Source organism: Urocampus carinirostris, chromosome 15 (assembly GCF_059441175.1).
Source record: "Urocampus carinirostris isolate Australia breed hairy pipefish chromosome 15, RoL_Ucar_1.0, whole genome shotgun sequence".
Classification (NCBI taxonomy): domain Eukaryota; kingdom Metazoa; phylum Chordata; class Actinopteri; order Syngnathiformes; family Syngnathidae; genus Urocampus; species Urocampus carinirostris.
In genome coordinates this window covers 15,543,401-15,558,248 of record NC_142363.1, presented here as the reverse complement: position 1 = coordinate 15,558,248, position 14,848 = coordinate 15,543,401, and the positions used below count along the sequence as shown (strand labels likewise).

At 39.0% G+C, this 14,848-nt stretch overlaps 1 protein-coding gene across 5 annotated transcripts in view; it reads right to left on the bottom strand.

Annotated features, from left to right (window-relative positions):
- Positions 1-14,848, bottom strand: part of lrrc9 (leucine rich repeat containing 9) — a 41,342-nt gene that overhangs the window by 19,285 nt on the left and 7,209 nt on the right. For 4 of the 5 annotated variants that reach the window (XM_088355169.1, XM_088355166.1, XM_088355167.1 and 1 more), the window contains exons 7-26: positions 14,233-14,415; positions 12,995-13,150; positions 12,751-12,914; positions 12,501-12,632; positions 12,254-12,433; positions 12,072-12,186; positions 10,328-10,463; positions 10,119-10,244; positions 9,941-10,041; positions 9,682-9,867; positions 5,093-5,212; positions 4,830-5,021; positions 4,632-4,757; positions 3,219-3,359; positions 2,962-3,139; positions 2,661-2,881; positions 1,107-1,229; positions 881-1,011; positions 704-812; positions 482-615 (exon numbers count right to left, since the gene is read on the bottom strand). In XM_088355169.1, the coding sequence (XP_088211295.1) occupies positions 482-615; positions 704-812; positions 881-1,011; positions 1,107-1,229; positions 2,661-2,881; positions 2,962-3,139; positions 3,219-3,359; positions 4,632-4,757; positions 4,830-5,021; positions 5,093-5,212; positions 9,682-9,867; positions 9,941-10,041; positions 10,119-10,244; positions 10,328-10,463; positions 12,072-12,186; positions 12,254-12,433; positions 12,501-12,632; positions 12,751-12,914; positions 12,995-13,150; positions 14,233-14,415 (2,954 nt within the window). Of the gene's footprint in view, positions 1-481; positions 618-692; positions 813-880; positions 1,012-1,106; positions 1,230-2,660; positions 2,882-2,961; positions 3,140-3,218; positions 3,360-4,631; positions 4,758-4,829; positions 5,022-5,092; positions 5,213-9,681; positions 9,868-9,940; positions 10,042-10,118; positions 10,245-10,327; positions 10,464-12,071; positions 12,187-12,253; positions 12,434-12,500; positions 12,633-12,750; positions 12,915-12,994; positions 13,151-14,232; positions 14,416-14,848 lie in introns of all 5 variants that reach the window. The other variant, XR_015852952.1, reaches the window with a different exon arrangement.

Sequence of the window (14,848 nt, the reverse complement as noted above, 5' to 3'; positions counted from 1 at the left end):
TCATTGTCTTTGATCTAATCAAATATTTTCAGCACGAAATAAACATTTTGAATTGTTTAATGCAGGGGTGTCAAAGTCAAATTGAAGTGAGGGCCATGTAAAACATGTAAACTACAAACCAAGGGCTAGAGTAATAGAGAATTATATCGTATAGTGTACCTTATTTAACCTCCGGAAAAGCTATAGCATATTCAAATACGATCATATAAAGCAACATTTTCTTATGGCAAAATCACTTCCCGAAAAATATAGGAAATTCTCATCATTCACTGAATTACATGAATATAAAGTGCAAGGAGAAGTAACAAACAGTGAAAAAAATAAATGTTGCAGAGGCCAAACACAACTTTGTCGGGGGCCATATGTTGCTTGTTGGCCTTGACTCAGACATATGTAGTGTAAAGAAGTGGTGAATAAAAAAAACATACATGCAAAACAAGATCAGAAAGTCATTATTATAACACTGCATATTTCAGCTTACCTGCTCCCTTTGACTACACTCTGTTGGCCATAGCCACTGGAGTGCACTTTGTTGTGTAGCATTTGCCTATTTGTCAGAAAGGTCTTCTGCCTTGGCAGGATGGACTCGATGCGATTGTAATTTAAAGACAAGACCTGTAAAAAAGAAAGAAAAAATGTGATCGCATTTCATCCCTCCCACAACACCAGAGGTTATTTTTCTTCTCATTCCTCTTGTTTGTACTTTGACATTGGGTAGTTGGATCAGGCCTGAGAAGCAGGTGAGGTTGTTATGATCCAGGTTGATGGTGTGCAGGTTCAAGAACAGCTCAATCGGAGAAAGGTCCACGTTCCTGTTGACAAAGGAATGTGTTCTTTGAAAATATATGTGCTGCGATTGCGACTGATTTGAAAAGCCCACCTGATGGAGCAGGAGTTGAGTGTGAGGTGTGTGATGGTGTTGTAGTCGGAATGGCCCAATTTCTCGGCAACGAGGTCTGGCGTGAGTCGTCCTCCGAACATAGCCTTCGCATTTTCATATTCTTGAGCATCCTGGAGGGATGAAAATATAAATAAATCAATAAACTTGATGGAATACAATGATGTTGCTGACTCTACTGTTGGTCGCCATTTTTGGCACTACGTACTACTGAACTTCCGTCCAAGGCCCTCAGGGACGGCAGGTGAAATATTGCATAGATACGATAGTTCTTGAAGCTATCTGATAAGGGATTTCCGTGCAGATCCAGGATGATGAGGTTTTCCAAGGTCTTAAGAAAGGAAAATACAGTAAATGCTTTTGAAAAGTTTTTCAATTTGATGAAGCTGTTGGAAATACCATTGAGACATTCTATACACATTTTTTGCTGCCATAATTGGGATAGACTGACCTAAATTTTGGTCTGGAAATGAAAATTCAATGACTGTTATTAGCATTTTTCAGGTGCCATTTCATTTTTTCTTTTAAGTATTGTATTCTTTTTTTCTCGATAATGTTTTTAACTCACATATTTGTTTTAATAGAACAATATAATGTGTGAGTGACAGAAAAAAGTCAAATACAGTTGAATATGGATACCAAAATATTAAAATAAAACAGATGCATAATCTTGAGTATCGTCTTCTTTTTAAAATGGAAACTATAAAAAAAATGGAACTGAAAAAAGACCTTAAACCAGGTATAAAGGTGTTTGTTATAACTTAAAGATTTGTTTTTATGAAGAAAAATTCCCAAAAGTTATCCTGGAACTGAGCATATTTATCTTTCATCGGGTATGAACGTAAAGTTTCTCATTAAGGAGTTGTTGTTTTTTTCTACTCAAAAGATTCCCCCCAAATTAATCCTGAAAATGAACACAATTTAATTATATGGAATATGTCTTTCTCAGGGCAGCATGGCACCACAGTGGTTAGCGCGTCCGCGGCACAGTTCTGAGGTAATGAGATCGAACCTTCCTGTGTGGAGTTTGTATGTTCTCCCCGTGCTTGCGTAGGTTTCCTGCGGGCACTTCGGTTCCCTCGCACATTCAAAAAACATGCATGTCAGGTTAATAGGCCAGTTCGAATTGTCCCTAGGTGTGAATGAGCGAGTGGTTCTATGTCTGTGTGCCCTGCGACTGGCTGGCAACCACTTCAGGTGGTCCCATGCCGACCCCCCCCAAAGATAGCTGGAATGGGCTCCAGTACTCCCGCGACCCTACTGAGGATAAGCGGTGCAGATAATGGATGGGTCGATGGATGTTTTTCTCATTTGAAAAATTATTTTTAAACAGATAAATAATACAAAGATTAATTGTCATTAGCTGTGTATCATATATAATAATTTTGCAAATTTTAACAGGTTGACATTTTTCGCAAGAAAAGGAAAAGCATTCAAATCACGAAAAATTGTTTGATTTGGGAGACTACAAATACTTTTACACATCTTAAGCATTTTTTTTTTCAAATTACAAAATAATCATTTAAGAAATCAACTAAGAATTGTAATACCTACAGTGGTAAAAGGCAGGCACAATTTCATATTTTACTAGGAAACACATTTTAAACAAAGTGAAATTAAATAATAATAATTAAATTAAAAGGAGCAAACCATATTAGCTTCCAATTAATTGGGTCAACATATGTTTTTTTATGTTTGAATTATTTATTTGCATGGTAGGTCCTGATTAGATACAACGTGTCTGTCTGATCCCTAAATTCACCTTAAGATGGTACACATCCCTGGAGACAGAAATACGATTTTTGCCAGCATAGAGCTCCAGAAGCGCCCGGCATCTCTGAATGCCGTTCAGGGAAGTAATGAGGTTTTTCTCCACAGACAGAAACGTCAAATTCTGCAGCTGGTCCAGAACAGCAGTTTCGAAACTGGAAAGCTGATTTCCATCCATGCTTAGTTTCTTTAAACTCTGTAGTTGTGAGAAACCTAGACAATGAAACGAGAGAACTGTAGTATTTTCACGTTTCAGGCATTGATTTTTGCATTGATCCAACAGTCAGACTGACCATTGAATGAGCTTATGCTGTTGTGGTTTAAGGAGAGCTCTTCCAGATTAGTGCAGCAGTCAAGCCCCTCCACTTCACTGATGTAATTATTATCAAACGAAGCCCAGCGCAGGTTGACCAGGACATCTAGCTGGGTCAGCTTACAAATCCTCTGGTCGTTAAGATTCAGAGCGGTTATCTGTTCCAAATTCAGTCACAATGAGTACCTGAGGAACGGCCGGGGAGCTGAGGTTTTCTGATCAGCTGATTAGACTCACCTTTGAGGCCCAGTCTGGCTGCAGGTCCGGGCTTAGAGCTCTGGGTGGTGGAAGGAGCTCAGAGAGGAGCTGGTTTGTTGATGCCAGGCTGAGATTCCGGGGACGTTCGTTGGCCGTATGTGAGTGAGCAAGAATCATATCCTGTCAGATGAGATATAAGAAGTGCTAGGTTCACATGCATGCACAATAGTATGCCATAAAAATAATTTTCCATTTGTTTATCACTATCCCGAACAATAGCATTTAAATCACGAGTTTCAAACTCAATTAACTTGGGGTCTGGGTGGGGCTAGGCCAAATTACCACAAGAAAAGCTCTGATAAAAACTTTCCACTGACCCCAAACATCTTTAACAAAATTTGCTACATAGAATGAGATATAAAAATAAATTAAAAAAACATGAAAGTTAGTGTCCGTAACTCAAAAATATTGTATTGGCTTATGCCATCTTCGGGCTAAAATTATCTTTTCAGCTCCTTTTGTTGAGCATGCAAGTATGTGAAATTCTCAGATGCTGTCTAATAGACTCTTACTCTTTTTTGGGGGTTGGCATCTGGACTATAGTTGAAACAGTCCTTTACTTACTTCCACCCTTTTCATCATAGAATAAAAGAAAATCACCAGCATGCGGGATGAAATCTTTCTCCAACCCCTCTGCCTCCTTTTCTCCAGCGTACTGGAGACTCAAAGTGACCAAACTACACCATTTTTCTTCTCATTTTCTTGTCCAGTCTATCGCTTCTTTTCATGTCATTACATACGAGATTAAAAAAAGTTGAACAAATGTATGTGATATTAAAATTCTTCCAACAAAATAATTGAAGCTTAGTTTTGTAAGACCAACATCACTACCATTACAGTGTTTGAATTCACTTTTGTTTAAAACTAAAATATTACAGATACCATATTTGATGGCGTTTTCAGATATATGTGATTGCAATTTATAACAAAAAAATATTGACGTGTTAATAAACTGTCTATTCAATGAATTTTTTAATTCAGTCTACGAGTGCATTTTAAAAATTTTAATTAACGCTGTGCAGGTTCCAAGGCTGTTCCTATTTATTCTAGACTAAATGATAATGTGATGTAATAAAAACCCTGCTTATATAAAACTGAACTGTAAACTCAGCGAAAACCGTAACACAACAAGGAAATTCAGGATTTGAAAAAGACTAATAATTCTTAATGCATTCTAGTGAAGGAATTGTGGAATAAAATGTACTTTTACAAAATGACAGACTACAAACTCTACTTTCGTTTAGTTTTCCCCAAAATAATTGATGTACCATAAAATTGATTAATTATTTATGACTAATTTAATATATTATACCAAATTAGGTAAATTAATCAGTAAATAACTACTTGAATACCTAAAAGAAAAACACAATTTCAAACAACCATCACACTCACCTGGTTTATAACAGCTCTTTGGGTTTTGTAAAGAGCTTCAGCAAGTTCTCCCTCTGTAACCAGTGCATTATCCAGTTTTGTTAGTGTCTTCACAAAGCTCAGGATTGTCAGTCGGGCTTCCTCGGGCTGCCAGGTACAAAATAAATCTGGTTATGCTGCAAAATGTTTCAACAATTGTTATGTATTTGCTATCTGCACCTTATCCCAAGAATTGTGTTGTGTTTCCAGTATGTGCAAGGCAGGTGTGTTCATTTTCAGGACATTGGAATCTGCGCTGGCATTGGTCAACTTGTTCCAGCTCACATTGAGATGATTGAGCTGCTTTAAACCCTGGAGACCTTCGAGGCTCGTGAGTTGGTTGAAGCTGACATCTAAAAACTCCAGATTAGACTGGTAAGGAAGAAAAACGAAATGAGTCTTGATAAAAAATTGACGTAATTGCGACATGTGTGATTCAATACCATATTTGTGATGTCGGTTAGGGTGGTGATTTCATTGAAGCTGAGAGTGAGTTGGCAAAGAGCTGCTAGGGAGCAAATCCCCTTCAGACTTTTCAGGTTGTTTCCGTGAAGGTTCAGCACCTTTGGAATGAACATAAAATCAACAATGGCTTAATAAGTGTGTATTAAAATTTAAAAATTATAATCCACAATTTCAAGAAATTGTGTGTGAAGGCGTTAAGGTTGAAGGAATCATGCTGAATGACTGGAAAGGAATGGTCTGAAAATATTGCAGAAAAGGTTTGGATCCATCAATCCACAATGAAGAATAAAGTCAGCAAAATCAAACAAGGAGTAAGGCATTAAGAAGGAAGTGGGACGAGGAACTGACACGAATGATATACAGTGACCTCAAATACAGGGAGTGCAGAATTATTAGGCAAATGAGTATTTTGACCACATCATCCTCTTTATGCATGTTGTCTTACTCCAAGCTGTATAGGCTCGAAAGCCTACTACCAATTAAGCATATCAGGTGATGTGCATCTCTGTAATGAGAAGGGGTGTGGTCTAATGACATCAACACCCTATATCAGGTGTGCATAATTATTAGGCAACTTCCTTTCCTTTGGCAAAATGGGTCAGAAGAGGGACTTGACAGGCTCTGAAAAGTCAAAAATAGTGAGATATCTTGCAGAGGGATGCAGCACTCTTAAAATTGCAAAGCTTCTGAAGCGTGATCATCGAACAATCAAGCGTTACATTCAAAATAGTCAACAGGGTCGCAAAAAGCGTGTAGAAAAACCAAGGCGCAAAATAACTGCCCGTGAACTGAGAAAAGTCAAGCGTACAGCTGCCAAGATGCCACTTGCCACCAGTTTTGCCATATTTCAGAGCTGCAACATCACTGGAGTGCCCAAAAGCACAAGGTGTGCAATACTCAGAGACATGGCCAAGGTAAGAAAGGCTGAAAAACGACCACCACTGAACAAGACACACAAGCTGAAACGTCAAGACTGGGCCAAGAAAAATCTCAAGACGGATTTTTCTAAGGTTTTATGGACTGATGAAATGAGAGTGAGTCTTGATGGGCCAGATGGATGGGCCCGTGGCTGGATCGGTAAAGGGCAGAGAGCTCCAGTCCGCCTCAGACGCCAGCAAGGTGGAGGTGGGGTACTGGTATGGGCTGGTATCATCAAAGATGAGCTTGTGGGGCCTTTTCGGGTTGAGGATGGACTCAAGCTCAACTCCCAGTCCTACTGCCAGTTTCTGGAAGACACCTTCTTCAAGCAGTGGTACAGGAAGAAGTCCGCATCCTTCAAGAAAAACATGATTTTCATGCAGGACAACGCTCCATCACACGCATCCAAGTACTCCACAGCGTGGCTGGCAAGAAAGGGTCTAAAAGAAGAAAAACTAATGACATGGCCTCCTTGTTCACCTGATCTGAACCCCATAGAGAACCTGTGGTCCCTCATCAAATGTGAGATTTACAAGGAGGGAAAACAGTACACCTCTCTGAACAGTGTCTGGGAGGCTGTGGTTGCTGCTGCACGCAATGTTGATCGTGAACAGATCAAAGCACTGACAGAATCCATGGATGGCAGGCTTTTGAGTGTCCTTGCAATTGGTCACTGATTTGTTTTTGTTTTGTTTTTGAATGTCAGAAATGTATATTTGTGAATGTTGAGCTGTTATATTGGTTTCCCTGATGAAATTAAATAATTGAAATGGGTATACATTTGTTTTTTGTTAAGTTGCCTAATAATTATGCACAGTAATAGTCACCTGCACACACAGATATCCTCCTAAAATAGCTAAAACTAAAAAAGCCCCACTCCAACTTCCAAAATATTCAGCTTTGATATTAATGAGACTTTTGGGTTCATTAAGAACATGGTTGTTGTTTAATAATAAAATTAATCCTCAAAAATACAACTTGCCTAATAATTCTGCACTCCCTGTAGAGAAAAAGTAGAAATAAATATTTGAATCCATCAAAAAAGTTAAGTTATTGAAGAATGAAGACAGCCAAATTTGGAAAGGAATGGTGTAAGGCATCAAGAGGGAAATAAGTGGAAAAAAAATTATATAGTGAACCTGAAATACAGTAGGGAGTATGGTTTTGATACATCATAAAATGAGTTAGTGGGAGCCAAAAAGGAATGTAGCAAGGCATAATAAATGTGAGCTATTGAAAAATAAAGTCTGTGGGATCGAGGAAAAAAAATAGAGTAAGGCATCAAGAAGGTAAGGTTGTTGAAACTCATGAATGAAGATGATAATGGATTAAGAAATCAAGAAGGATGTGAAGTAAGATCAAAATCAAGGTATGGATGAAACAGTCAAGGAAATGAATGAAGTATGGCTACGAGAAGTTGGGCAGTGTAAAATCTTGAATGAATAAAGTAAATCTTCCCGCCATGCACTACGTGGTGGCTGATTTTGTAACCATAGAAAAAGATTCTGTATTAAATAAACCTAATTTAAAGCATTTTACTCTACATCTGATAGTCAGCTGATGACATGATTCTCCGTAAATATGGTCTAGTTACGTTCACAACAGTCCAGTGAATGAAACCGTGTAAAATATTTACTGCAAAACACACAATAATGCCGAGAGATAGAAAAATCCGCCTAAATGCATTTCTGGCTCGTTTGAACTTCGTTGTTGTAATGAGTTCATTTCTCCTCTTAATTTCTTTTAAAAGTAGACAAAACATATGAGATAATTTCCACTATGGCAGTTAGCCTCTGATCTTTTGATTGACACCACTCTGCCAATTGCAAGCTTTTTTTCACGGTCCCTAGACTGCCGTAGCCTATGAATACCTGTAGTGAGAAAAGTGGCTTCAAAAATCTTCAGCCAGCAGTAATCAAGTCAAATAGTGATTGACACATTGGTTGGCAAATACAATTCCCAACGAAAATGCATGCAATTGTTAAGTGTGAATTGAAATCAGAGCCGAAAATAACCGTCCGTGAATGCAACTCGGGATCAATTTTTACCCGCGAAAAGCTACTGAAAATATTCTATGAGACAGTAGTGGCAAGCGCCCTCTTCTATGCGGCAGCGTGTTGGGGAGGCAGCGTCAAGAAGAAGGATGCCTCTCGTCTCAATAAACTGGCTAGGAAAGCGAGCTCTGTTGTGGGCAAAGAGCTGGACAGCCTAAAAACAGTAGCTGAGAGACGAGCACTGAAAAAGCTGCGGTCAATCATAGACAATCCATCGCATCCACTACACAGCATTATCTCCAGACAGAAGAGCAGTTTCAGCGACAGACTGCTGTCACTGTCTTGTACTACGGACAGACTGAAGAGATCTTTTCTTCCTCATGCCATGAGGCTCTTTAACTCCACCCGGCAGAGTAAAGGCCCACATTAACCTATTATCGAATCTTACTGCAATATGTATTCTGTGTAGCACTATGTAGTTACTCTATATAACACGCTACAGTGGGCATTTGCACGTCACACTGGGTATTTGTATATTGTATTCTTTTGGCTTTTTTATTGTACTGTTCTCAGCTCAGGGATGCTGTTGGAAATGTGAATTTCCCTTAGGGGATGAATAAAGTATCTATCTATCTATCCCGTGCAAGTGTGCAAAATCAGTTGACTTCTGAAAAGAGGAGTCAAACATTTACAACTCTTTGACAATGTCTAAAAATTGGCTAAAGTAAAATGCACACTTGTAGAGGTCTTAGAGCTGTAAAACTGTTAGTCTCCAAATGGCCACTTTTGGAAAGGCTTTAACATACCTTTAGAAAAATGTGTAAAATACAGAGTTTAGTTTTTCAGATTGTGACCATGTTTGACCTGGGACCATGTAAGGCTTTACAGCTATTTCCCAGCTAAGATGCACATGCTACACTCTTCTGCAGGCATGAGATTTCAAAAGAAAATTCAGGCGAGAATAAAAACATTTCTGCGTCTTCTAAATCAGATTATTCAATGTCAGTAGCACTTGCAATGATTATTTCAGTTTGGGCCCAAACTTTTTGAGTGTTACCTTTCAAAAGAGATCAAAACCATACATATTCTCCAAACGGTTTAAGAGCATTTAATTAAATTTGGGTACGTCTTGGATTAGGAATTTTGAAGGATTGTTGAGGTGTGATGTCTTTTGTAGCTAAATCTAAGTTAAACAAGACTGCAAAAACAATTGCATATTTTATATGTCTGTGTCTTCAGATTTTCCATCATTGACCATAGCAGCAGAACCTCCTTAGAATCTAGTGTGGCACTTTTAAAGTGAGGCGGGCGGAGAGACAGAGAAAAAAAATTATGGGTGGATAATAGAAAGGCAGGAGTTCTTTAAATTGACTGGGCAGAAGCCAAAGCATCGAGAAGTTTTTTTAAATATTTGTAAGTTTAGGATCGACACACCATTTTAGTATCCATTTTATGAACATATATTTATTTTTTTAAAAGTCAGCGAAAGAGAAGCCCAGCCTGACCCGAACACAATGATTGACATAATAGGCCTGACCAGGGCCGAAATTCAGGTTGGGCTCTGACTCTTTCTCAAGAGATTACCTCTGATGCACACACAACACAATGAGTTATTTTAAATATGGAAATTACTCCTTCACACAAATAGACCTTACTGTGATGTCACGAAGAGCACTGGCCCCCGACAAACTCAAGAGAGCCTTTTCGTCCAAACAGGACAACTTGGGTTGCGGGTCCACGACAGGCTCCATGTTGATAACTTGCTTGTCCAATGAGGTGTCAAAGCTGGGAGGATCAAGGACGTGCATGCAGTCGTCAAGCGCCGCAGGCTGTTCGCTGCCCTTTGAAAAGTATACATTAGTCATTCCTGATCAGTTTGTTAATTCACATGTGGAAACAGGTGCCACCACTTACTCCATTAAGATATTCAAAACAAATCATGTACTCAGGCAAGACCAGGTCGTTGTCAAAAATGAACCACTGTCGTCCTTTGGGAATGGTTGTGTGTAGTCCGTCTAAATGAAAATTAAAGCTCCTTTCAAAATAAATGCTGAGATGTGTTATGTTTTATCACGTTAAGAATGTGATGTACCTCGATATTTGGTGTGCACACTGCGATACACAGAAGTGGCACGGGTGTAGTTTCTTCTTTGCACTGGTTCTCCCTCTCTGACCGGGACGCTGTTACCCAGATATACTTTAGCGATGATAATTCTGCCTGCAGAATAAACATGTAGAATTTACACAAACACACAACTGCGATGAATTTGCTGTCAAAGCTCTGAATTTAATTTCACAAACCGGATCGGAAAGGGATTTTATCCGTTCTCTTATGGGAGACTTCTTGCTCAGCGCGACGGAGCAAATGTTCAATTCTTGGCTGTTCGCACACAATCAGGCTGTTGGACAGAGGCACAGCTGATTCTTTTCCGAGGGCCTGTAGTGTGGGGAAAACACTGTCAGAATTTGGGCTCGTGTACTTTAGGGCTCATCAACTAAAATCTCTGGAGGCCCCTTTACTGCATTATTTGTTTTTCTTCCTGACCTGGATGAAGTCATCAGGATCTTAAACAGGCATTTTGTCGATTTAAATGAGTTGGAAGAAATAAACATCTGAAATGGATTCCAAGCCCAGCAAAAATTACATTGAGGTACATTGTCAGGCTTTGCTGATTATTTCCTGATGCTGATCATTTGAATAAGGTGTGTTGGCAAAATAGAACCATGCACAATCTTGACCCCCCCTTGCCACAACACACCTTATTAAATCATCAACGCGGTCCTTAAGGTTTTCTGTATAATTTGAAATCAAGTAGGAATTACTACCAGGTTCTCTTGATCATTTCCAGATCAAGATAATTGGAATTGGGTTTGTTGAAGACGGAATCTGAAAACGTGCATAAAATGAGCCAGCAAGTATGTGTGTTAGCAGAAAAAACCTCTTGAATATGGGTGCGGAATCCTCGTTCTTGAGAACAGTCATAACATTTTTCTATGTCACTCTACCCCAAAACAGCTGTTTAAAGAAGAGGTTCAGTATCAGCTTTCTTAAGCGCTTGCTGATGACCTGAAGCAAAGGAAACAAAAAAAATAAGCAATGTGATGACTCTGGATCACCAGGGTTCCCTACGTTTCCTGAAGAATATGCATGTGCTCTCCATCAACATATTTAATCCAAATGATGAAAAAGGCTTGAATTGAGCGAGGGTTACAAACTCTGGTCCTACACATGTACCTCCCTTCAACTAAAATGTTTAAATTATATGGTAAGGCCGGGTAATGACAACTGTGATCGTTAAAATCAGGTTTGATGGAGGAGAGGACCAAATACATGTTTCCATTACCATCACACCCGATTCAACTGGTAGGGAAAGCCTGAAACGATTAGCTTAATCAAAAGAGAGTGAAATCTATGTCCCTCCTCCTATGCACCTGATTCAAATGCTCATTAACAAGCTTTTCTGGGCATGTTAAAGAAGTTATTTAAAGGAGGGAAATGTGTTTACCTACCTCAACACCTCCTTTGTATGATCAAAGTAATATTTCCAGGCTTTCATTATTTGATTAAGGCCTGTATTAGGGGAAGACATGCAGTTTTCACTTCCCCCAACACACTTGATTCGATTAAGGAAACACTAAAAAGAGCACCGTATCACTTAAATCAGAAAATAAAGAACAAATATTGTTTCCCTTCAAGGCACTTGATTCAGATGATCCCGAACAATAAAGTTTCCTGGTTGTGTGAATTAGGTGTCTTGGGTGAGGGAAACACCAATGATGTAGATGTTTTATTTCCCTCAACACATTTTTACGATCAACTGTATAATTTCAGGCTTTTCTGATTTGAATCAAGTGTGTTGGAGAATGAAAACATGCACATTCTTCTTTTCTGCAACACACCAAAAGATATATTTCCCTATTACTCGAATCAAGTGGGTTTGAGAAGGGGAAACATGCAGGATACGGGCCGACAAGGAACATAATTGGTGAACCTTGCTGTATTTTCTTCATTGGAATGGACCATTTCTTGTTTGAAAAGCAGCACCTTGTATTCTTTTGCTGATTTAAAGCCTTCTTCCAGGATGTTCAACACGTCCAAACGGGTTTGGTCCACATCACCGACATAAAACAAGTGCTCGAGCATCCGCTTGTAATGTGGACTGTGGGAAATTCATGCATTTAACAATAAGTGTAGAACAAAAACAAAATAAAACAGGATTGATTTACTGTGCCAAGGTGACCGAATCTTCCCTGGCCAGCAGGGATTGAAGTTTATCCTTAAAGCGAAGCCTCAGACCGCTGTTGTGGACACGGACGACTCTGTTGACCCTGATGCCAGTGACGCCGAAACTCATAAAATCCGAGATTGAAAAACGAGAGAGCATGAGGTCGCAGCAGGAATTAAACCTGATCAAGAAAGAAAGCTTGGTAAAAACAGCATCAATATACAACAGATACAACAAGAGGCCGTTACCATGGATGTATAGAGCTGCCTTCCTCCAGGCGAATATTTCCAACACTCTGGAGCTCAGTTGACATAAAGTGCACAGTGTCCTCCATCTTTTCTGTCGCTTGGGACAAATTGTGCTGATGCCAGCTTTCAATTCTGAAGAAAGAAAAAGAGTGAAAATTGCCCTTGCTTTGAAAAAAACACACACAAACATATACATAAATGAAAGTAAGGTTGACATTTATGAATTATAAATATGACCACACAAACTAACTCATGCAGCCTCCTGGTCCATACAGTCAATCTCTGCTGTAGTACTTCAATCTTTCTCAGTATTTGCTCAGCGGAGGGGTCACAGCTGTCACCTTCCGTGCTTAAATCTTCATTCAGCGGACTGCAAGCATCTTCTGAAGACGTATCACAATGATAACATTCGAGCTGGGGACACAACACAAGGATAGCAAGTCACTAACCTCCTCCCGCAACATCGCTGAAGCGCTTTCTGGAGGCGTACCTACATTTTTTAAGGTGTAATTGAGTGACCTTATGCTTTCTTTTGGCGACTCCAAAGCAGCATTTTTCTTCTTGAGGAGGCGCAGCAGCGTCTCGGAGAGGTTCCTCCGTGGGGTGCGCGCTCGCATGTTGTAATACATCATCTTCTTCATTACGGTTGACTAAAAAGAAGCACGCGTCACCTCCGAAGACTTCGCATACAAGTATGTAAACACAACATGCTAAAACAAACTGTCAAAACTATGACAACGGTAGGGATTTGCGGCCTGCCAACGCATTTTTCAGCAGTAGGCAACATACCCTGAACCAAACTATCAATCATTTTATGCATGGTGTAACTTTTTGGTCTGATCCCCCTCAAAATGTCCACGTTTTGCCGCATGCCAAAGTTCAAATTGTAAAAATCCCAGTTTTAAAAAAGGTAGTCTGCTTTTGACGGATTGTTTTGGTTTTTAAGGATATAAATGTCCAAATAAATATTTACTTGTTGGTAATACCCCCGAAAATATGCGTTCTTGGTAAAGTACTTTTGAAGAAGAAAAAAAAAAAGATTAAAGTGGGCTTTGCATCCTTTACTTTTTTTATAAAAGGTTTTGGGCCCTCCTGCTCAAAAAGCAATTACTGTATTTTCTGCACTATAAGGCGCACCGGATTATAAAAAAGATTCTTTATATATAAGGCGCACTTGACTATACATACAGCACAGGCAATTAAAACTACAATAAGAGCCAGGGGTGCATGTAAAAGAAATAAATACGAATAATTTAACCTTAAATTACCCTTATGATATCTAGTTTCCCAATTGAAAATAGTTTTAGCAACAAAAAATTAACATTGTAACCATAAGAGGGCACTCAAAGACCACTCTAGATGTTTTTCAAAGGCAGAACAGTTACTGTATGTATTTCCAATTGTATCCATCGTATTTTCTGGTACATAAGGCGTACTGAGTTATAAGGCAAACTTTCACATTTTTGGCCAATTTGGGTGCGCCTGATAGTCCAGAAAATATGGTAAGTAAAAAAAACTACAAATACAATATGGGGTAAACGTGGGCTGATGTACTTATTTGATCAATTTAAACTAACATTCAGGGACGTTTTGAACAAATAAACACACTGGGGGGTTTCAAACAAGAAAACTGCCAAATACCCGCTGACGGCAGTACTGATTGATATCCTAATATAAGGCTGATCTCACTCACCCGTAACACAGAATTATTTTCTGAGTCTAGTTTTTGTACCTGAGCTACTTCGATAATTTGAGCGTTGGAGACGTCGTAAGTGTCGAGAAACGAGAGTAAGGGCAAGTGGTACATCACGTGTGTGGCGTAGTTACACAGCCGACACACAGGGTTGGGCGAGGATGTGAAGTCACTCAGAGACAGATCTTTTAGTTGGGACAGAGAAGTCAGTCGTATCAGCTCCTAAATAAAAAAACAAGAAGAAAGAATAACCTTTTTTCAATAAGAAATACATCTGTGGATGTAGAAACCAATAAAAACCAAAGGTATTAAATTGAATTACAATTATAATGACAATAAATGTATTCCCAATTAATAGACACAGTGCCTTTATATGATTTGCTTTTTTTTTAAATCAAAGAAAATTTGTCATATTTTCCAATGCCTGGAGGGAAAAAAATCAATCAAGATTTATTTTTGAGGCTTATTATTCAAGTCAAGTCAAGCCTTTACTCACAAGGATTCTCAAAGGGCTACACAGACCACAGACTATTGCAAACTACATACTATTATTACAAGATTTGATCAAAAACCTGCATGAGGGCAAGGTAAAACTCGAATCTCAGCATGACGAAAATGAAAAAAAAACTATAGTTTTCTGGGGATTAAGGAAGTT